This window comes from Equus caballus, chromosome 29 (assembly GCF_041296265.1).
Source record: "Equus caballus isolate H_3958 breed thoroughbred chromosome 29, TB-T2T, whole genome shotgun sequence".
Taxonomy (NCBI): domain Eukaryota; kingdom Metazoa; phylum Chordata; class Mammalia; order Perissodactyla; family Equidae; genus Equus; species Equus caballus.
This window is the reverse complement of record NC_091712.1, coordinates 27,478,200-27,501,558: the sequence shown is the minus strand read 5'-3', so window position 1 is coordinate 27,501,558 and position 23,359 is coordinate 27,478,200. Positions and strand designations below refer to the sequence as shown.

General features: G+C 35.5%; 1 protein-coding gene and 1 long non-coding RNA gene across 3 annotated transcripts in view; one reads left to right on the top strand and one right to left on the bottom strand.

Annotated features, from left to right (window-relative positions):
• Positions 1-23,359, top strand: part of MALRD1 (MAM and LDL receptor class A domain containing 1) — a 653,802-nt gene that overhangs the window by 551,060 nt on the left and 79,383 nt on the right. Inside the window, exons 36-37 of the mRNA XM_023631939.2 lie at positions 1,147-1,272; positions 7,957-8,023. Coding sequence (XP_023487707.2) covers positions 1,147-1,272; positions 7,957-8,023 — 193 coding nt within the window. The remainder of the gene's footprint in view (positions 1-1,146; positions 1,273-7,956; positions 8,024-23,359) is intronic.
• On the bottom strand, positions 1,069-21,032 carry LOC138921403 (uncharacterized). 2 transcript variants are annotated; one of them, XR_011433957.1, is made up of 4 exons: positions 20,802-20,942; positions 16,629-16,733; positions 2,821-3,925; positions 1,069-1,323 (listed from the first exon to the last, which is right to left on the bottom strand). It is a non-coding gene; the product is annotated as an uncharacterized lncRNA (long non-coding RNA). The 2 variants fall into 2 exon arrangements; XR_011433958.1 differs by lacking the exon at positions 16,629-16,733 and having other exon boundaries at positions 20,802-21,032.

Here is a 23,359-nt window from a genome sequence, read left to right as displayed (position 1 = left end):
ACCCTAGGCCTCAAAGGAACAGGGTTAGAGAAGCAGTATGGACCAATATCATTATGATTTAGTGCTTTTAAACTCTGTCCAGAATTCCTGACAGGCTGTGCAGTGGGTTCATGCTTTGACACTTTTCCTTTACTCCAAACACATAGCAATGCTAGATAGAAGAGCTATCACATAAAATGGCTCAGAGACATGATAAATATTGGCATGGAAAAAAAACATAGAGTAGAAGCAGAGAATAGAGATCAAGCCTGAAACCCAGGCTGGCTGGTTTCCAGGTTCTCAAGCAATCAGGAGAATAGGAAAACATGACGGCAGCATGGAATGAAGGGTTCTGGTTCATTCCTAAATTGTAAAAAGAATCTGAAACATAGCTTACTCCTTTATAGGAAGTTGTAATCTTAAAGAGACTAGGAAGTGAGATGGGAGAACACAGGAATATGGTTTCAAGACTAAGAGTACCATCTGAGGGAGGTCAAGTACATTGCAGCACTAGATTGCCATGGAACTGTCAGTACTCTTAATGGTCATTAATAAAGACATTTTTATTAAACCACCAAAGTCTTATGAGCAAGACTTATGCTTGTGCCTTGAAGTCAGGCCAACAAGAATCTCTAGAATTAGTAAAATACCTACATCGGGCATTAACACGATGCTATAAAGGCACATAGTCATAGTACATTGAGCTGCAATGATCTACATCATCACCCAGATCCAACAGGAACCCAGTGACTACCCGTGACTTAAAACCCAGTTGGAAATTGATGAACATTCAAACAAGTTATAATCCCTGTCAGTTCAGCTGCACATAATATCAGGGACATTAGGGGAGCAACAGAAGCACAGACATCTGCCTTGAAGTAAAACTTGATCTCTAATCTAAAATCAATTCCTCACATAGAATGGATTTCATTACATGTGTGATACTACATAATGCACACCTGGGAAATGATTCTATCTGCAAACTTCTTTTTGAGGGAAGTTTCAACTTAATAAATTGAAACTTTCTTCAAAAACAACTGTAATATATAGTTTAAATATAAGACTAGAAAAATGAGGGGAAATACAATAGACTGTCATTATTTTATTAGAAGACACTCACTAAAAAAAAGACATGCTTGTAATTATGACCATTATTCTTTTTTCCAGCCAATGAGAGCTGTTCTAATGGAGCTTTGATGTGCCCCTCTTCCAATAGCTGTATCCCAGCTCACTGGCGTTGTGATGGTTTTGCTGACTGCATGGATTTCCAACTTGATGAGTCCAGCTGCTCAGGTACTCCATTTCCATTCAAATATTCTTTGTAATATAAGCCAGTGACTTAACCTGCAGGCAATACAAATATTAAAACTTGAAATTCTAAATAACGGCAAACAGGGAATAATTGAATTTCTATTATTGGTTTGGGGGCAGGAAAAATGTTAACATTAACTGCTAAATTTATAAAAAGCTTACAAATATATAATGTAATGAAACTCCTGCTTATTCTGTATGGACAATGTTTGTGAAATAAAGAGAAATCAAGCACTTAATTTTAATTTAATGCAATATAATTTAAGATTATTAGGCTCTTGGTTTCTATAAGGAAACCCTACACAATCTATGTTTTTAATTTTTTAAAAATTGTCATTTTTTCCCACTTCTTTATAAAAGCTCCCTATTGGCATGATCTAGTCATGTTTAAAAGTGGATTTGTTGAACTTTGATTGACTTTCGAACATTTTTCTTTCTTCTTGCCCTGGAACATCTATAAGTGCTGATAATGTATATTTATGATTATACTTTTACCAGAACTACTCGAAAATTCTCTAATTTGTTACAGTCCATTTTTAACATCTCTCCTAGGTAACTGAATTTTTGTTTCATGCAGGAGATGTATAAAATAATAGATAGTTGAGGGCAATATAAATTTGTCACAACTAAAAGATAACATAAATTGGTGATGAAAGATAGATTTAATCTTAGATTTTCCAAATACATTGGATATGTTTCATATCAAAACTAGGTAAGAATACATCCTCCGCATCTTTTAAGAGAGAACATTATAAGTGACAAAATCATGATAATTATAATGAAATTGTAGTTATGTAAAATATCTTATCTTTTATGCTGCTGAAAATGAATACTCACACGGCACTGACTTTTATGAGTACACAAGGAAATCAAGAAGTGAGCAAATCTAGCCCCATAAAATACGCAAAGATTAATGCTGTTTCACGTTATTTGTCAACTAGGAATGCCTATACATCAGATTAGATACACAAAAGGAAATACTCTTACTCTATTTCCGGAGAGTAAGAAAGATAATAATGAGATAGTTCTGTTCTTTAAAACTATTAAGACACAGCACTTATGTCCAGTACCCAAATTTATTTACACAAAGGTGAGGTTTTCTTCAGAATAGTTCTATATGAGAATAAATATGTTATAACATGTTATGTTTTATTGCCTGCTTTGACATGTTCTACCTTTAAAGATATGGCCAGGAAAACAGAAGACCTGCCATTCATACTGAGTGATAGACAACCTGTAGGTAATAATACAGAGCACATTTTTGTTGCCCTATTTATTTTAGTCACTCACCAATTCATTTACAGTTCATTTACAAAGTATAGGTCATACTGCCACAGCTCTCGGGTTAAAGTAAAATAAAGAACTAGCGAAACAGTTTTCAGAAATAAAATCCACATTATGCTATGTGTTCTCCATTTATATTTTATATGCTTTTTAGTATGCCAATCAAATATGATAAAGTCAGTGCTTCTGTTTTCAAGAATGCCTTTAAGCCTAATCCATGTTAAGATCTGTCAATGCACGTTGTACCTTCTTTTTTCTTTCCGAACACCATATTCCTTTAAGGTCAGCATTTCACAGACTTTTATGAGCCCAATCCTTACAGCATCCAGTAATTCTCCCAGTGGTCACACAACAGATGGTGAGCATCTGGTCTTCTCTCACTTCGAGGTTCAAGTCATCAACAAGAACATCAAGCTGAGGCACAGCAGAAGTGTTGTGGATTAAGCATATTTCAGCGAGTCCTGGCCATTCCCAAGTTATGTTAGAAAGCCATGTTATTTTCAAATTTTGGTCACTTGTGCAACAGAAAATTATTGAACAGAATTTGTCTGGCTTAATGTAAACTGAACTTTTTTGCCCATCATCTTGCAGTAATAGAGGTTAATAACGGTTATATTAAGGTGATACTATGATTCTGATAATCATCCATTTGAAGGAGAACTAGAAAAAGGCACTAAAAATATAATATCTTAGGATGGGATATTATGAATATAATTTAATACAGGTATAATAACAATAATATATAGCTTCATAAAGTTTCAGAAGGTTTTAAAAACCAAACAAAACAAACCACAAAAACTTTCCATGCAATTACTGTAGAGCTATTTCAAGTTTCCAAGCTGTGTTAATCTCTCCTGCAGTCCTTGTGCTGGGATTTCAAGATAAAAAGAAGAATCATTGCCCAGTGGGAACGTGGTTTGCCGCTCAAGCTTTTTGGTGGATTCTTAGACGCCATCGGCTCCTGAAATTACGTGTGGTTTATTGTGTATATGCATATATAATCCATGACAGTGCATAAATACCACATGATTCAAAGGGGTTCATGATCCCATAATATCAAGAACTCCCAGAGACTTTAGAAATCTGAACTGAATAGCAGATCATGTGACATTTTTAGACTAACAGGCTTTGGAGATAGAGTACCAGGATTTAGTTAATCTCTGCTGCTTCCTTGCTATTAACTAGAGCAAATTATATTAACGAGTTTCCTCCTCTGTCAAATGAAGATAAGTATGGGATATAGCACATAAGGTTATGAGGATTGAATGAGGTGACACTGCTAGAACTCTTAGGACAGTCTCTGACGTAGAACAGGTCTTCAGTAAATGTAGTGGTGATGGTGATCACGATGCTAGAGAAGAAAAAGAAAAGAAAGAGGAGAAATTGGAGAGAGCAATGGTAATGGAAATTAGTTTCAGGGGAAATTCAAAGAACCCCCACATATACAGAGATGGATGAGGACAATTATTTAATACTTCATGCCTGCCATTTACTAATGTAGAAATGTTATAAATTTAATTTTATTCTCCCAGCAGCCCTATAAGGAAGGTAATACAATCCTTACTTTAAACCTGAAGAACTCTGTCCTTAACCTACCTAGCCCAAAGACACACAACTCATTAATTAAGCCAGGTATCATGGAGGGAAAACCAGGACTCATGTGATTATCATTCTTCCCAACAATCCACTGTGTAATAGCTGTCACTTCTCAAGTCTCTATATACAGAGAGAGAGAGAGAGGGAAAAAGAAGATAGTTGCCTAGTTGCAAATTATTTAGAATTAAACCTAAAAGTTATTTCTGTTTTTATATTGATCACTTGTCCATCTTATTTGTATGTTCTGCTTGTCCAAAATGAAACACTGGAGTGGAATTGATTGTGGGTTCTTTCCAGAATGATATTTCTTCATAGTCAGTTGTGAGTTGTGTTGGCCTCCAGACATGAGGTCACAATAACAAGCACAAGAGGGTACAAGGCAGAGAGACGTTAATGTGGTTAAAGAGCCTGGGAATCTAATTCTAACCTCAACCCCTTGGACTCCTAGTTCCCATCTAGGGAACTTTCTACTTATCTTATCTACTGGAAATATGTAGTCTCTTCATTACTAACTAGTGGTATCCATCCTCTTTCCCATTTCATCTGCTCTCAGCTCTAAATTGTCCCGAGTAAATTAAAGATGAAAACACTTTGTACTGTGTCTTTCTATTTTCTAGGTAAAGAACCTGGGTCTAAGACAGAAACTTAGAAAAACTTCTCTTAGAAATAGTCCACAAATCTGTCTTCCAAAACACCAGCATTCCCTCTTTGTTCCTGCCAATGCCTGTGTACTTTCCACTGTGCTCCACTATCCATTGCAAGAAAATATATATTTAGATTCCCACGAAATCATTCTGATGTGAAATAAGCCTATGTTTTACTCTCGACAATCAAAGTAAATATTAATGACCCCAGAAAAAAGTGTGCAGCTGTGTGGATTTTGATGCTCTGTAGTATCAGACTCTCTGCTGGGTTTTTTCCCAAAAGAAAACTTTTATTTGAGGAAGTCTAAAATTGTGCATAAGACCAAAAAATAACCTTAAAACTGTTTATCTAACAAGATTTGTGTCTATTTATGCTTTATCATATTGGTGGGCTATTTCTAGTCAAACAAACTAATTTCTTATTTATAAAGGAAATTTTACATCTGTTCTGTTCAGCTGAGCATGCCCCCAGTGCCTGAGGAGTGTCGCTCTCTACTCTCATCTTCGGGACCCTACTCCCCCGTTGTGATTAGTTAAATAGGGAGGAGTAAGGGAAGGCAAGATGGGAAATATACTTCTAGGACAGCAGATCACCGAAAACTTTTAAAAAGGAAAAGGATACCAGACATGTAGTATATTTCAGGTTTGTTCCCACATGGCAACCCTCCTCCTTCACGGTGCCTCTTCCATCCCCCTCTGAATGTTCAATGACTGACTTGACAATCTCTCTCTAGCTGCCTTTTCCTTCAAAGTTTTCCTTCAGTGAATGTTGCCTACATAAAATTTCTGCTTCTCTTCTTTACTTTTCTACTCTCCGACATCATCAACGTCTTTTCTGCGCCCAAGTGAATCATTTCTCTCTGCTAAGATCAGTCTGCTCCTCAAAGATAGGGACTGTACCTCTGTGACTCGTAGCACCTAACACAATGATCTCAAAATGATTTGAGGTGCAAGCCTAGAAAGTGATGATATGTATAAGGCAGAGGAAGGTACCTGATTCCTGAAATCCATATATCTAGGCTGTATTTCATCTGGGCTTCAGACCTGCTAATCCTGACCACCAAACCCTTCTACTTGGATGTTCCTTAGCATCTAAAACACAGTACCATCTTTCCCTTTAAAATCTTCCTTTCCCATAAATACCACAGCTCAGTAAATGAAACCACCAACTGGTTAGTGGCCCAGCCAGAAATTTGAACTTCGTCCTTGACTCTTCCAAATAATCATGAAGATGTTTCAATGCCAACATTTAAATATCTCATAAATTCCTACAACTCTCAACTTTCCACTCTGCCCCTTTCATTCAGGCAACCATAGTTTCTTCCTCAATTATTACAAAAGACTCTTAACTGTGCTCCCAAATTTTAGTATTGGCCCTTCTGTTGACTTTCTACACTGGATGCAGGATTATCTTTCTCAAGCACAAAGCATATCACTTCCCTTCTTAAAATCCTGCTCTCCTAGGTTAAACTTTAAACCTCACTTGAGCCTATAGGATTCGGCCCCTGCATGTCTATGACCTCCTCTCACATTTTCTTCATATTATCAACGATCCACCCAGGCTGAATTTCTTTCAGTTCCTCAAATACCCCCTACTCTCTTCTTGGGCCTCTGGGTCTTTACGCTGACCTTTACACACACACAAACACACACAGACACGCACAATACTGCCCAAATAAGTGGCTACTGAATTTCTTCTGGAAAGTTTTTGCTTATTCCCTAAATTTCACTTGGCTGGTCTCCTTGGTGCTTCCATCGCCCTTATTACACCCATCCCAAATTAGATGACTTTTAATACCATATTTTAATGCCCTGGTCACTTTTTTGCATGCTTCATGAGGCTGGAAGGTCAATGAGAGCAGAGACTGCACCTGTATCTTTTTTAAATCAACATTTCTTTTTTTTTAATTGAGGTAAGATTGATTTATAACATTATGTAAATTCCAGGTTTACATCAATATATTTCAATTTCTGTATGGACTGCATCATGTTCATGACCCAAAGACAAATTACCATCCATCACTGTACACATCCAACATTTCTTAAACACATACTATGAGCTGGCTGTTCTAACATTCTCAACAATCCTAGGAGATAGGTACTGTTTTCAACCCTACTTGACAGAGAGGAAGCTGAGGCACAAAGAGATTAACCACCTTACCCTATATTACACAGCCAATAAGTTGAGTTGAGATTCCAGAGTGGTCTAGCTCTGGTGCCCATGGCCTTAACAACTATGTAAACTTCCTGTATTATTTCCCATTACATATCCAGTGCCTTGCCCAGTGCTAGACATTGCATAAGTACTCAGAATAGATGTGTTGAATTACTAATTAAAGGCAGTGGAGATTTCTATCAAGTATTGGAGTTATGACAGCCAACCAGGGAAGAATGGTAGCCCATAAGACAGGAGGTGTTATAAAAACCAAGAAGACCAAGTTGGGGATTAGGTGACAGGCCTTAATGGATCAGGATTGTTTAATGGGGACACAAGGAAAGCACCATGAAGAGCTGAAAGCAATAACCACTTCCACAGTCATAACTACATGAAAATATTACGCTTCTTTTTAACCTCTAAACAAACTACCTATGAAAATAAATGTCATGCTAACCCAGAGCTAGGGAATGATGCAAGCAGCAGAAAAGCAGCACCAGGGCAGATTTGAGCTATGCTGACATCTGTCACCAACGCAGAGGTAGGACATGCGCATGCACATGAGCGGCATTTTATCAAAAAGACAAGGCCACTCATGCAAAGCATTGGTCTGCCATGATGTAGTGACTACTGTGTGGAACTGAAGGAATGTTTCACTAAAGAAAAAATTTCAGTATGATCACAAATATGTCGTGTAGACACATTCTAAATAAATATATTGTACCCAATCCAGGGGAGAAAAAAGTCTTCTCTTGTGGTCAACCACTCCGGCCTGTGAAGAGAATGAACACATCCAGGGCAGCAGGAGACACTGAACAAATGTGTGGGGCACAGGAAAGTAGCCTGGGAGAATTCTTGTGCTTTTAGCAACTAGGAAGCAATTTACTCTCAGTGATTAGACTTAATGCAGTGACTAACAGTAATATGTCCTCCTTCTTTCTAATAATATTTGTAATTAACTGTGGTTTTTGTGTTACTTCTTTTTAGAGTGCCCAATAAATTACTGCAGAAATGGTGGGGCTTGTGTAGTGAAGAAAAATGGTCCTATGTGTCGGTAAGGAGCATTGTCTATCTTTTTAATATTTATGGCAGTTGGCTTACTTATTTTTCTTGAGGCTGATACAATGCACCATGAACGAACATGTGATTATTAAGGTAAAAATAGTGGATAATGACACTATATACATTTATCCATCTGAATAAGAGAAAGGAAGATGTGAGTGTATTTTAGAAAAATATCAATTATTTAACATGATTTTATGTCTTTCAACATTTTATATTATATGGGATATATAGTGTTAATAATACTCATTATTCCTTGTTTTTAATATTTATATCAGGTTATGAAAATATTTTTTATATGGGTGTCATCCTATTTCAGATGAACTTAGTATCTGTATATCCTTTCTCCCTTTTTATTTCAAATTCCGTATTTCTTTTTTCTAACAACAAAGAATAAAATTAATTCATAAATAAGACCTTTTTCTGGTTCATGCAGTCGATGTTTATGAGTAGCTAAAGTTAAAGTACAGATAAGGAATACATTTGCATACTTAGAGCAGAAATAAACAAAAACAGTCCTTGTGATTTCTTTTGGGAATTATTTATATTGCATATCAAAGATTGCTTGATTTTTTTCTCTTACCCTTTAGGGAATTGTGCAAAACAGTTTCATAAATTCCAAAGGAAATGATGCATATTTCATTATATTTGTGTCTGTGACTTTTTAATCTAGCAGACCAATGGATATATTACTTTGCTTATTAGACAACTGATTGCATGTTGATAGCCAAGTCTTAACAAAAAAACATAGACGTCTCTGGAAAACACTGATTAATAGTTGTTTAAATCCTTGTATCCTTCTGAGTCAACGCTCATATTTTAAGAAAAATTATTTATCCCTACAAAAAGCAGAAACCTCTACCAATTAAAACAACAAAAATGTTTATGATGAGATATATTGAGACACCGTTTTAACCTTGAAACTGAATTATTAATTCTCAAAGTGTTTTGTCTCTCAAATTCATTACATAATTTATTTCACAGCATCTCAACAAAATCATATTTTTCCTTGTATCAGTTTCCATGCAAATTAATTTATCACAAACTATAACTCAATGGAAAGATGAGATACATAATATTAATTTCTAAAATCTGAAAGAAATTGCGAATGATGCCATAAATAGTTTGTTGAATGTCGGCTGAGTGGGTAATGTGATTCAGTGTCAACTGCTTACAGGAAGGTTTGAATTTTTGTCTTCTCTAGCCCTGATGGTTAGACAAGAAAGCTCTTGGCCTGTGGCTAGTCTCAGCTGAGCAAGCAAAGAGTTTTGCCTTCTTGGCAACAGCCTCATGTTCTTAAAAACTTTAAAAATTGGGGGCTGGCCCCGTGGCTGAGTGGTTAAGTTCGCGCGCTCTGCTGCAGGCGGCCCAGTGTTTCGTTGGTTCGGATCCTGGGCGCGGACATGGCACTGCTCATCAGACCACGCTCAGGCAGCGTCCCACATGCCACAACTAGAAGGACCCACAACAAAGAATATACAACTATGTACCGGGGGGCTATGGGGAGAAAAAGGAAAAAATAAAATCTTTAAAAAAAAAAAAAAAAAACTTTAAAAATTGAAATCCAGATGGTGACATCCAAAATTTGTTTCTGTCAAATGAGGAAACACTAATCTGAGGGAGAAGATGCAACCAGAGGATCGAGAGGGAATGCACTCAAGACAGGAAATCAACATAGCAAAATGTAGAGAGGAATTCATTAACTGGAAAGTCAATCACATATTTTAATATATTATTTTTGATAGTAAATAATACTTTTCAAATAGCTAAATAACTGTACTTACCATCACTATACATAAATGTTTGAAATTAGTGCTATCTTCAATATTGGTGTGAAAAAATGACATTTGAAATATTTTTCATATTAGTCTCTCCATTCAAATTTTTATTTCTTTACAGTTGTGAACTGCAAAAGTAATATATGTGTATTGTAATAATTTTTTTAAAAACATACAGTACTGTATCAGGCAAAATGTTAGAAATCCCAACAGCCAAATCCTCCTCTTTGGTAGCTTGGTTTATATCCATTTAGAGATGGTTTTTCTTTCACAAATACATGTACACACAAGCCCATATTTGTTCCTTACAGAAATGTGAGTTATACTTTACACATATACTTTGTACCTTGTTTTTTTTTTTTTCCTCTTCATGAAATATCATGCTGTCCTCCCACATCAGTACATGTGACTCTAGGTCCACCACTTATTGGATATGTAGTGTTGGGTGAGTCCCTCAATCTGCCTGTGTTTCAGCTTCTTCTTTGGTAAAATGGAGAAAATAACAGTACCTACCTCATGGGGTAGTTGTGAGATTTAAAGGGCTAAATATATGTAAGACAATATACAATGCCTGACACAAAAAAGACATTATAGGAATGCTAGCCATCAGTATTATTATATCATTCTTTTTTGTACTGTATCGTATACAATATTTAATGAATGGGTGTGTCATCATTTAATTAACTTTGTTAATCCTACCAATAGTTATTTAGTTCTTAAATATTTGCTTTCACAAACAATCTTGCACTAGCCATCCTTTGACTTATCCTTGCACAATTCCTTATTTGAAGCATAACTTGTCTTACTGAAATGCCAAATAACAATGTAAATGATTTCTATTTGCACTTAGTGTCAAATTCATTTCCAATTAAATTTAGTGTCCAGTTCATTTGTTACATATAGGTATTCATTTTTGGATTCAAGGTTAAATGAAGATGGCTTTAGAAAAGAGTTGTAGAGTAACTATAGGGCACTGGGGGAAGTTGTTGGCTTTATGTCAAAGCCTACTCTCTCATTCCCAGGAGCGGAGATTCTCTGTCTTTGTCACCCAAGGAAGTAAGGTCAGAAAACCAAAGCCCGCTTCTCATCCAGGCCATTGTGAATACAAGAATTTCATGGTTCCCTGAGGAAGCCTATCATCAAACCCTTTGGATTTCCTCTTGGGATCTAAGGTGGCTTGAGAAAGGACCTTCAGGTTTCACCTATGATCCCAGAGAAGAGAGACTTTATAAGAAGGTCATTTGGGTTGCTGGGAGTTTATAATTATCCACAAGAGTAGAAACTGCTAAGTGAACCATGGTTTTCCATTACTTAAGAAACACCAACAGCTTGGCAAGTTTAAGGGCTGAAGAAGCAAACCGTGAGCCAAAAGAGGAAAGTGGTCCCTCACCTAAGGAAGCTGGATTATTGTATTATTTTGATATATCAATATGTTTGTTAGAAAAATAGACTGAGCTATGTAATATAAATTCCAAATTAATATGGAGGACAGGAAAGAGGTTACAAGAAAGAAAAGAAAATCAAGTGAGCAAGGCTAAAGGAGAGAAATAGGAAGTAGCATCAAATTAAAATGCATATATAATTATATACATGTATGCTTATATAAATAATTTAATATAATTTATTTCATATATACTTAATTATAAACAAGAAATATGTCTAGAAGAAGACCTGAAACAAAAGGTAAGAACAAATAGATTTGGCAAATAAAAATAAAAATAAAGAGTGGTGACATTAATATCAAAAAAGCACAAAATTATAGTATAAGCACATTTTTAAAAGGCTATGTTGTTAAATTAAAATAATGTACTCTAGAAAGTTACAACAGGGATAATCTCTGTGTATCAAACAATATAGTGACAAAATACACAAGGCAAAAGTTCCTAGATATTCTAAGAGTATTTAATTTAAAAAAACTCAAAACAAAACAAAACTAAAAATATGTGCATATATATTCATATCACTTTGTTAAAAATAACAAAGTATATGTTATTTTAGATATTATGTTATTTTATATATGTAGCATATACAATGTTATTTATATAAAAAGTGTATATATATTCGCATCCTTTGTATAAAACAAAGAATATATGTTATTTTCTTATATCCATAGAACACATTGACAAAGTAATCAGGTATTTAACTAGAAGGAAAACCCTAATAAAATCCTAGAAGTTTTTGCTCAGTCAATTTATCTAACTAATCCAATAAAATGAGAAATCAAAAATAGAGTGATGACAAAAGAAAAAAATACCTTTTGGAAATTTTAAATACCATTTCTAGGAAGCCCTTACATTAGAAGCACACTTTAGTATGGAATTTAAAAGGCAATAAAAATGTTAATTCCTCATCTCTCACCTTCTCAACATGACAGTGTTTAAGAGGGTATCAGTCTTGCTCTTTACCTGGTGTCTGGGGTGTCACTGGCCATCCCTTTCACTTTCCTTTACTAGTTCTTTCTCTTCCCCCTGATGACTACATACTTAGTGCACCAGTGCTCAGTGCTTGAAATTCTTCTGCTTTCTGCCTACCCTCTCTTACTACATGATTTCATCTAAGCCTGGGTTAACTTAGAGAGTTTGAATACAACTTAACAGTGGCCCGAACCCATTCCACTAATCTCCACATTCTTAAATTCAATTGCCAACAAGATACCAGATTTCGTCCAGATTTCATTTGAATATCTAATAGGCATCACAGATTTAACATGTCCAAAAGGACCTGTTACCTGGACCGGCCATGTTTTTCTCTTTCTCCAAGCTGTACGCTCATTGTCCTGCTTGCAGTTTTCTTTTTCTACCTTATTTGCCCAAAGGATGCCTTTTAATCCTTTAGATCCATTATAAACGGCATTTTCTCTGCAAAAACTTTCCTAGATCAACCAAGGAGAATGGCTCATTCCTCCTTTCCAGCTCCTCCGTTGCTTCTCTCATCATGTTATTTCATAAGTAGTTGTTTTACTAGCTACCTATTGAAAACCTGCCCTATTTATCCTATTAAGAAATACATTTCCAATAAAATTTTATTCTTTGTGGCTATCAAAATTTGTTTTTCCCAATTTTTACTAGTTTTATTTGTAAGGATAACTCATGGATAATTATGGTCATTGAAAATTTAGAAATAAACTATGTTCGTATTTTGTTGCGGAAAAGTTTGAAAACATGATCAAAGGCTTTAAAGTATAAAAGATATTAAATTAGGATAAAAATTTGTTGGAAAAAGAAATCAAAATATTAGTTTAAGGAGGAAAAGGAACCGTTAACATTTCTAACTATTAAAGATGAAGTGCTTCACATATTTTTTGTTGGAAGATGATGTGTATCCTATCACTATCGTATTTACATTTCAATGTCTACATTTAAAAAAGTGGTGTAAGAGTTTCGTTTACAGTAGCCTGGAGAGCGTACCCTTCACAATTGCTTAATGTTAAAGTGAAGCATTTTCAATTTGACTTAAACTTCAAGGGACTGCAAAGTTTTTCAAAAACTCTTTTGGAGAATGTGGAGGCAAAAATTTTGAAGATCATTCTCTTAGAAAATAAAGGTCATGTTTTCCATACCTTTTCATAACTAGTACCTAAGACATACCTGACACTGTAAGACCTATTTGAATAATATACTGAATGAAGAATGAGTGAATGAATATAAATGGAAAGTCCTAAAATTTCAAGGAAAATATCAGTACTTTTAAATATGTTCTTATATGTATTGAGATATGAGAAAATGATCTCACCATAATCCAAACTACCAATCACAAAGAAACTTTTGAGTACTTTCTATGTAGGCATCAAGATGTATATTGAATGAGCATATGGTGTGCTCATTATACTAAAAAGAAATTACTCTCCAGTTTGTAGGATAGAATGGCTACTGAAAAAGAAAAATATCCATTAAAGAAATTCTACTTTGCTAAAATGACAGAAGAATTTGCTCTTAAACTAGGAATCTTGTAAGCTACTCCAAATCCCCAACCCTAGCCCTGAAATGAAGAGGTAAATGCAATTTGCATCTATACAAAGCCATTGTTTAAAATAAAATTCAACTTTTAAAAACTCTCCTTCCCCCCACCAAAAAAAAAAATGGAGCAAAAAAGAAAATACTCCAAGCATTTTCAAAATTCAACCCAAACTAAATTAAACATTGTCAGAAAAAATGTTTAGGGATATGGAAAAAAATCTTAATTGAGATATTGAAAGTCTAAGTACAAATGAATAAGAAAATGGTAAGACTCAAATAAGAGTTGATTGAACCCAGGAAAGAAATGAAATAAAAAAGAAAGACTAAGATATAATTCTTCCAAGGGAGGATAGATTCAAATTAAATTTATTAAGGAATTTTGAACAAAGGTGGGAAAATAACCAAAGGAATGAAAATTAGATAAAGTAAAAAGAGTCAAAGAGAAAGCAGTTGAAGTCGAAGATAAAGAACATGTATGTAATTTAACTCCCTAAAGAGGAAAACAAAACAATGGAACAGAACTAATATTTAAAACTATAATCCAAGAAAACTGTCAGAAATGAAAGAAGACCTGAATTTACATAATGAAATGGCCAACAGTTACCAAGGAAGTGTGACACAAAACCAGCAACTCCAAGTAAAAATATTAGACTTTAAAATAAATAAAAATATCCTCATGGCCTCTAGGGGAAAAGACCAAATGATAAGCACAAGGGGTTACTCTAGCATTAGATTCTGAAAGCAAAGAAATGGAGAAACCTATTGTGCTTGTCTTTAGAATTGTAAACCAGTCTTTGACAAAATTCAATATCCATTCCAGAGTAAAAAACAAATAAAGCACTAAGGAAAATATGAATATCCAATTGATACTTCCTTAATATGATAAAATATAAATTTCTCATTCCTAAATTCAGCATCTTAATAGAAATCACAAAAGGCATTTCCATTAAGATTAGAAATAAGACACATGTGAACACTATCTTCACTGATATTTAATATCATATGGGAGAGAGCAGGCAACGCAATTTGACCAAAAAAACAGAAGCACGTGATTAGAAAAGAAGTTAATTATCATGACAGTTTACCTGGAAAACGCTAGAAAATTAATTTTAAAAATTAATTCAAAAATTAAAAATTCTGTAAGTAAGAGTGGAGGATATAAAATTAGCATTCAGAAATCAATAGTCTGTATACACCAACAAAATTAGAGGAGAAAGAGAAACTCGATTCACAATAAAACCAAAACGGTAAAATATTTAGGAGTAAATTTAATAAAATAAAAGCAAACTCATATGATAAAAACAATCCCAAAAGATTTGAATAAGTAGAGAGACATTTCCCTTTCTGGATAGATGGCTCAACATCGTAAAGATCTTAGTTCTCCATAGGTTAGTCTATAAATTTAATACAATCCCAATAAAAATACCCAGAAGCTTTTTGTGGGGGTGAACAATTTGATATTAAAGTACATATAGAGAAATAAATGTGGAACTAGCCAGTTAAACATTGAAAAAGACAAGCTATAAGGAGCTGAATAGCCCTACTAGCATAAATAGAATAAAGCCCTTATTATTAAAACAATGTGGTATAGGTACTTGAATAGACAGTATTGACATTTCAACCTTGATGATCAATGGGGTGACAGATGTCACAGCCAGATCACCCTCACATCGAGTATTGACATTTCAGACCAGTGGAGTAGAGTGGAAAGTCTAGAAATATATCCAAGTGCATATGAAAATTTAGTAAATGATAAATATGGCGTCTCAAATCACTGGACAAGGATGGCCTTTTTTTTTAGCTGAGGAAGATTAGCGCTGAGTTAACGTCTGCTGCCCATCTTCCTCTCTTTTTTGGCTTGAGGAAGGTTAGGCCTGAGCTAACATCTGTGCCAATCTTCTTCTACCATATATGTGGGTCGCTGCTACAGCATGGCTGATGAGTGGTGTAGGTCTGCGCCTAGGATCTGAACCCACAAACTTGGGCTGCCAAAGCAGAGCCACCAAACTTAACCACTAGACCATGGGGCCAGACCCAAGGATGGACTTTTTAAAAAGAACTACTGGGGCAACTAGTTAGCTATTTGGAAAACAGATAAAACTAGAACCATACCTCACATGATACACACACAAAAATTAACTCAGGTGGTTCAGAATTCAAAGTGAAACCATACACATGCTAGAGAAATACATGGTGAATTTCTCTATAATCTGGATGTAGGAAAAAGCTTTTTTCAATGACTCAAATCCAAATGCAATCAAAGACAATACTGATAAATTTGACTACATAAAATTTGGTTTAAAAGGAATGTTTTGCATGGCACAAAAACACCATAAGCAGTATCAAAAGAGAAATGGCAATTTGAGAGAAAATGCTTATATCATATCTCATAAAATAACAAATTTATCTCATTTATCTCATAAAAGAACAAATATCCGTAATTCTTAACTATTTTAAAATATGGAGAAAGCCTAAACATCATATTTAAAATGGACAATGACTAATTTTCAAAAATATAAAATGATGCTTAAACATTTGAAAAAAACCTTCAATTTCATTCATAACAGAAAGGCAAATTAAAACCAGACTAAGATGCTATTTCCCACCTCTGCAGAGAGCAACATATTCTATTGATAAGGATATGAAGAAACAAGCACTTTGCTGGTGGAAATGCAAATTGGTATAATTTTTATGGAGGTGGATTTAGCAGTGTCTAACAAAACTGCATATTCATTTACCTTTTGACATAACAGTTCCATTTCTATAACTTATATTGTTGACACTACTCCAACACTATGTAGAATACATATCCACAAGGTTACTCACTGCAGCATTTTTGCAATTTCAAAATATTGGAAACAACCTGTGGGAGAGTGGTTGAGATGAGCTATGGTACACGCACACAAATGGAGGACAACTGGAATGTGGAGCGGTTAAGGAGGGTCTCTTGGCCAGGGGTAGGCGCAGGCTAAAGGAAAATGAAAAAACAAAGTTATAGTCACTAGAACTGTTCTGAAGCTTTTCTTCCATCTGACTCAAATGTTAAAAATCTGAAGAGTGTTGTTAATAATAGCGTCAGTCACCTCTTAAGTGTGTGACATGCCTTTGGCCTTCACATAACCCTATAGGACAAATGATAGTGTACTGATTTGCAGGTAAGGAGATGAGACTTAGCGAAATTAAGCGATTTTCCCAGAGACAAAGAGCAAGAAAGTGGTGGAATCCGGATTCAAAACTGAATCTTTTGACCAGAGACTATCCTTTTAGATTATCAATCACCGTGGTATGTTGGCTCTTGGGAGATTTGGCTAGGTGGCTCATGCTTCTAAGATTGCTTGATTCTATAAATATAGATTTGAATCAAAAGCCTGAAGAAAATCTAGAACTAAGCTTTATTTACATTTGGCTGTTTGCTGCTCACACACTGTTATTCTGATGAATGTTCGTGTTGTTCCTTTTTGCCCGTTTTATACTTTTCCACCTTGACTGCCTACAAAGCTCTGGATTCATCTTTTATGCCCCAAGTCATGTAAAATCCTCTCTAGAACTTTCCTTGAACCCACACGCCTATGAGTTGAATCCGTATGCAATGTACAAAAGAGGACAAGGATAAGACTCTAAAAACAGGTAAACCTGAGTTTGGATATGAGCATCATCCACCGCTTACTAACTCCATGACTTGGAAAAAATTACCTAAACTCTTTTTAAGGAAGAGGAGGAATATGGATGTTCGCTAAGAAACCAACATTCTCTGCCGTGATGGAGCTATGAATTGAAAAGAGGTTCTGTATTGCTGAAATGCATAATTTGTAATTGTTTTATCTACTTAGGAACATTTTTAAAATGTTGTATTTAAGTGGGAAGCACTGGTCCTCTGTTTGCCAATTTCTTGTTTAGCATCATTGAAATCATCTCCATAGCAACCAACAATAGTTCTTCACTAGGCGGAATACAGAACGAATCATCAAAATTTAAGATCATGGCCTCTGTTGTTATTTTTTCAAGGGTAATGTTCAAGTGCAAAGGACTAACAAACATGTTCATAGTAACACTTGAATGTTTTGTGACTGAAAATCATTAAAGTTTCCGAATGCCAATTTAAAGAGGAGGACATTTAGATATCTTTTATGCAGTAAACTTGAGAGGCAATGCAGGTGTATTTTTTTCAAATCTAACACCTGGAAGACACCATTTTATAGGAAGATATAAATTACCAATAATGGCTCAGGAAGTGGTATTAAAGTTGAGTAGGTTGAATGACATAATAGAAAGTTTATTTTATTTTATTTTATTTATTTATTTATTGAGAAAGATTAGCCCTGAGCTAACATCTGCTGCCAGTCCTCTTTTTGCTGAGGAATCCCGGCCCTGAGCTAACATCCATGCCCATCTTCCTCCACTTTATATGTGGGACACCTACCGCAGCATGGCTTGCTAAGCGGTGCCACGCCGCATCCGGGATCCGAACCAGCGAACCCCAAGCCACCAAAGTGGAATGTGCACACTTAACCACTGCATCACCGGGCAGGCCCATAGAAATTTTAAAAGTCAAAGATGTAGTCCCTCCCTTCCAAAACTTTAAATGTGTGTATCTGTTTTAAAAACTAAAAGCATTTTCCCTTAAAGTCAGGAATAAGAAAAAGAAACGTCTGCTAGAACTGGGGTTATTCTATTTGCTCAAGAGGTTTTAGCCAAAGGAACAAGCAAAAAAGAGGTAAGAGTTAAACATATTGAAAAAGGAGGAAGACAAATATTATTGCAGATATTCACAGCCTAGGAAATTCAAGCTAATTAACTGTGACACTATTAGAATGATAAAAAGGACTCAGCAAGGTAGATGGATACAAGATAAGTATGCAAGGCTAGATAAATTTCCTTTCCACCAGTAGGAACAATAATTGAACAAGATAATAGGAAAAGAGCTCCATTCTGAAATAGCATCAATTATTATAAAATAGAGAGGCCTACACTTAGTAAATGTTTAAGACCCACATAAAGGAAACTAAAAAGCTCAAAAGAAGGATGTTCAAAGATCTGATTACATGGATAGAAAAAAAATGGATGAACTTACTTTCTAGAATTAGCAATATTCAATATTGAACAAATGATAATTACCCAAAAAAGCTTTTAGGCTTCTAGATTTTTGTTTGTTTTTGAAATAGACAAATGGACTTTAAATGTTCACCTGGAAAAATAAATAGAAAATTTAAAGATAAAATTAGGGATTGGTATTTGCTGTATTTAAAATTAAAACTTGCTGGGGCTGCCCCATGGCCAAGTGGTTAAGTTCGCGTGCTCTGCTTCCACGGCCCAGGGTTTCGCCAGTTCGAATCCTGGGCGTGGACAGGGCACCACTCATCAAGCCATGCTGAGGTGGCATCCCACGTGCCACAACTAGAAGGACCCACAACTGAAAATACACAACTATGTACCAGGGGGCTTTGGGAGAAAAAGGAAAAATAAAATCTTTAAAAAAAAAATATTAAAACTTGCTATAAAGTCATGTTGATAAATATTGTGGAAGTGGAACAGAAATAGACAAATAGAGTGTTGGAAGACAATAAAGAATCTACAAATAGGTTAATGTAGCTATGAAAAATTAGTATAAGATAGGTGGCATTTCAAGTTGAGAATACATGGGTTGGTTTATTTAATAATTGGTATTAGGACAAAAATTAGCCATTTATTTAAAATGTAAATTATTATTGGCATTATATACAAGGAACTAATTCCAGATTTATTAAAGGTAGAACCAAGGAAAAAACTAAAAAAATTCTTAAAGAAAATATAAACTAAGGGAATATTTTAAAATCTTAAAGTATGGAAGTCATTTATAAGCTTACTAGCAGCCATAAATGAAAAGTCAACAGATTTGAACACACGGATGGTTCTGAAACAGACTTAAAATTGCCGTATGGTGAAAGATACAACAAACAAACTTTTTTTAAAAAAGCAGGTCACAGGAAAGATAGACGGTACATACTATAGACGGGGATTAGCTATAATATTTATAACGTTTCCTCAAAGCAATAAAAATTATGCAATAGATAACTAGACAAAGATTATTCACAGAAAAATGTATCCAAGTGGTCAATACATATCTGAAACATATCAACTTCATTAATTAAAAGTGCAAAGTGAACCACTGAAATCCTGGTTTACCTATCAAAGTGAAAAAGAAAAAAACTAGTAATGTCCACTATTTGTGAGAATGCAGAAAGACTAGCCCTTTTATACACAAGTTATGGGAATATAACTTATATGTTCAGAAAACTAAATATACAACATTTAGGCGAAACTTTTAGGAAAGACAAAGTGGCAACATCCGTTTAAGCTTTTAATAGTCACGCTCTTTAACACAGCAATGTCAATCCTAGGGATCTAGCCTACTGACATGTTCACAAAAAATAAATGGATAAATGTGTTGATTTTGTAATCCTATTTTGCAAACAATGTGCAGAATAGTATAATTTTTAAAATGGAAGCTATAAATCCTGACAGAAAAGTATTGTTAGGTGGCATCTTAAAATCTTATGCAGAGGGAGGAAGTGTATAAATGTGTGTATGTAAAAATGAAAAACAAGTCTACATAAAGTATTAAGAATTCTATGAGCTCTCTCTAGGAGATTGGCTTTGGGGGAGGGGAAATTCCATATTTTAGTTTCTGCATTTTTGTTTTAATAGTAACTGCTTTTGTAACTTAGAAAAGCATATTTTTAAAAATATCTTAAAACATTTACAATATTTAAAAAATAATAACGTCCCTTACAGTACAAGGCAGAGCCACTGACGGCTTTTAACAGTGTCTCCAAGATGAACGTGCCTGTCCCTTGCTTTTCCTCCCCTGTTGTCAGGAAGCATTACACACTTTCTGCCTCGTGCAGAGCCAAACAAGCCAGACAGACCAGGAATGTGATTGAAGATGAAGCAAACAACCCCTCTCCCCAAGCCTCCCGCCCCGCCTCCCTCCCCAAGCTGGATTCTTCTCCCAGCACGTATGCCAAAAGAGTCATGAAAATGAAAAGCACAGTAATACCTCATTCCCCTTCTCTGCCCCTTTCCCAGAAAGAAAGCCTCGTGATGGGTTTGTACACTTAGCTGTAAAATTGCTCTGAGACTTTCCATGCCAGCCGTAAGCTTTCACCTCTGAAAACTGCATCGCTTTGCCCATTTGATGGAAGTGCCTCTTAAATGACCTGTTGACTCATCCAGGGAGGGCATTCTCCGAGGAAGGCCATGGCCCAGATTTCGTTCCCTAGTCATTGCTGACAGGGATTTGTGATCCAGATATTTTCCAAAGTCTGTGGTATGACCTGACTATTAAGTAGATATTTCTCTCCTCCTGGAAGAAAAGTGGTGGGTTATTTCTGGGGCAGTATCTAATGCCAAAGGACTTGCTTTAAAAGAGAGAACAAGAGATAGCTGTCGATATTAGAAGGAGCAGGAGCTTGAAAAAGTTCGCTACTTCACTGATCCTAAAATAGCTACATAGGAAAATGTTTCTCCTTAATCTACACGGTTTTTACTTTATCAGTTTTCCTAGCATGTGCACGACTGAACTTTAATGGGGTAGCAGTTGACTGGAAATTACATCTTTTCTTCCTTTGCCGTGCATGATGTATGTGTATGTGTCCACTGCACTCTACTGACTGGGAGAGAGAGAGACACAGCCCAGTGGAGGCGCTCGGAGACCTGAGCTTCGAAGAATGCTGACAAAAAGTCAGTCCTCAGACTGAGTTTCACAATTTCCCAAACCAGGCTCCCTAGTGGCGCTGGAACGGCAGGCCATCCAGCTCTGCCCTGATCCTACATAGCTTTTCTTCCTGCTCAGTCAGCATGAGTTTAACTATGTCAGAGTAGAATCTTTTGTGCTGTTGCTAGGTGGCTGATCTTTGCCTTACAGAAGCAAAATCTAGCAAATGAGGTAGAACTTTTTGAACTTATCCCTCTTACTAGTGAAATGTTGACAGATCTAAGTAGTTCAATGCATTTTAATTTTGAAACCCCCGTGGGACTTTTCTTATCCTCTGAAAGCCCCAGTTGATGTTTGCCATTGCCTTAATCTGCTCTCCATCTGTAACTCTGAGATGGAGGGCATCCCTTTGTATCCTTCATAGAAAGACTTAGTTTATTTTCCTTATTTTTACCAGGAGGAAGAAGGAGGTAATGGAAATTGTTTGTCTCCAAGTTTAAGAATAAATTATGACTATTCATGATCAGTGGCTAGATTTTATATAATCTATAAGTCTCTAGGTCCATATTATCCTTCTGTTTACTGTGTAGTGAAAAATAAAGAATTGTGAGAGTCACACACGGAAAACTGGAAAATGTAACACAATACAGAAACATAATTTTCTCGGAATTATGGTGACAGTGTTGATGGAAGTACTTGTGTTTTCATTCCCTATGTGTGGGGCAACGACTGACCACACAAATGCCTTGGAGCAAATACCACAGCAGCAGCAAGAAGAAAGACAAAAGGAGAGAAGATGCATTTTGGTATTAAATAAAGAGAAATGCATCCCTTCTGAATTTATGACTTGGAGATCCAAGATGAAGGCATGTAAGATCACTTCACAGCAAATCTTTTCATTTTAGTGTCACCACCATCTAACGATGTTGAGGACTAACATGGCATGCTTTCTGAATATATCTGGAGAATTCTAAATTTGGAATAAAAATAGTTCCCAATAATTACATTTTTTATTTTGTAGATAAAAACTGAAAAACATTGTTTTCTTGTTAGAGTGTCAGAATGAGAATGTGTTTAGTTTAAATAAAGCCTTTCATAAAGGAAGTAAGGCTTTACATATATTCTTTTCCATTTTGTTGGAATTAAAAATGATTTATAAGAATATTCTCTGTAGCAATGTAAATAACAATGCATTGTCCTTTTCTTGTGATTATTGTTTTAATGATGTTGAGGGAATACAAATTATATACATAAAAAGATAGAGGTTGATAAATGGTGTATAATATATTCTTTTTATAGTCTATTGTTCACTAGGATAAGTCACCCTAGTGAACAAATATATTCCATATTGACAAGTATTTTGCCTACGTTTCTTTGTTTTTATGGTAAAACATCACAATATGTAAAATTTAATTAGTCATTCATTGAATATCAAGTATATGAAATACTGTGAGGTGCAAGGGACGGAAGTCTGGGCTTGGAATTAGAAGATCTGTTTGACTATACTTAACAATTAAGTAGCAGTATCAGTCAGGGACCAAGCAGAAAATTCACCCAAGAGGGCTCAAGTAACAAAACTCCCAAGAAGTGACTACTTACTTTAAGGAAGGTATCAGCAAGGTTAACGAACAAGAAGGAACGTTGAGACTCTAAGAGAAGAGCGAGAGTAGAAAGCCTAAATTGGAAGGACAAGAGGTAGATGGTGGATAACCAGTTCCCAGTGAGAGCTGGAACAGTGGGGAAGGGCCTCATGGCAGAAACGGTAGTTGGGGAGGCATGCAGCTGCTGCCGTGGTAGAGAAACTGGAGGAGACAGACAAAACATATCCAAATTCTCTCTCCTCCCATCCTCCAAACTCCAGCTTCTGTCGCCCATTGGCTAAATCCAACAGAAAACCAACA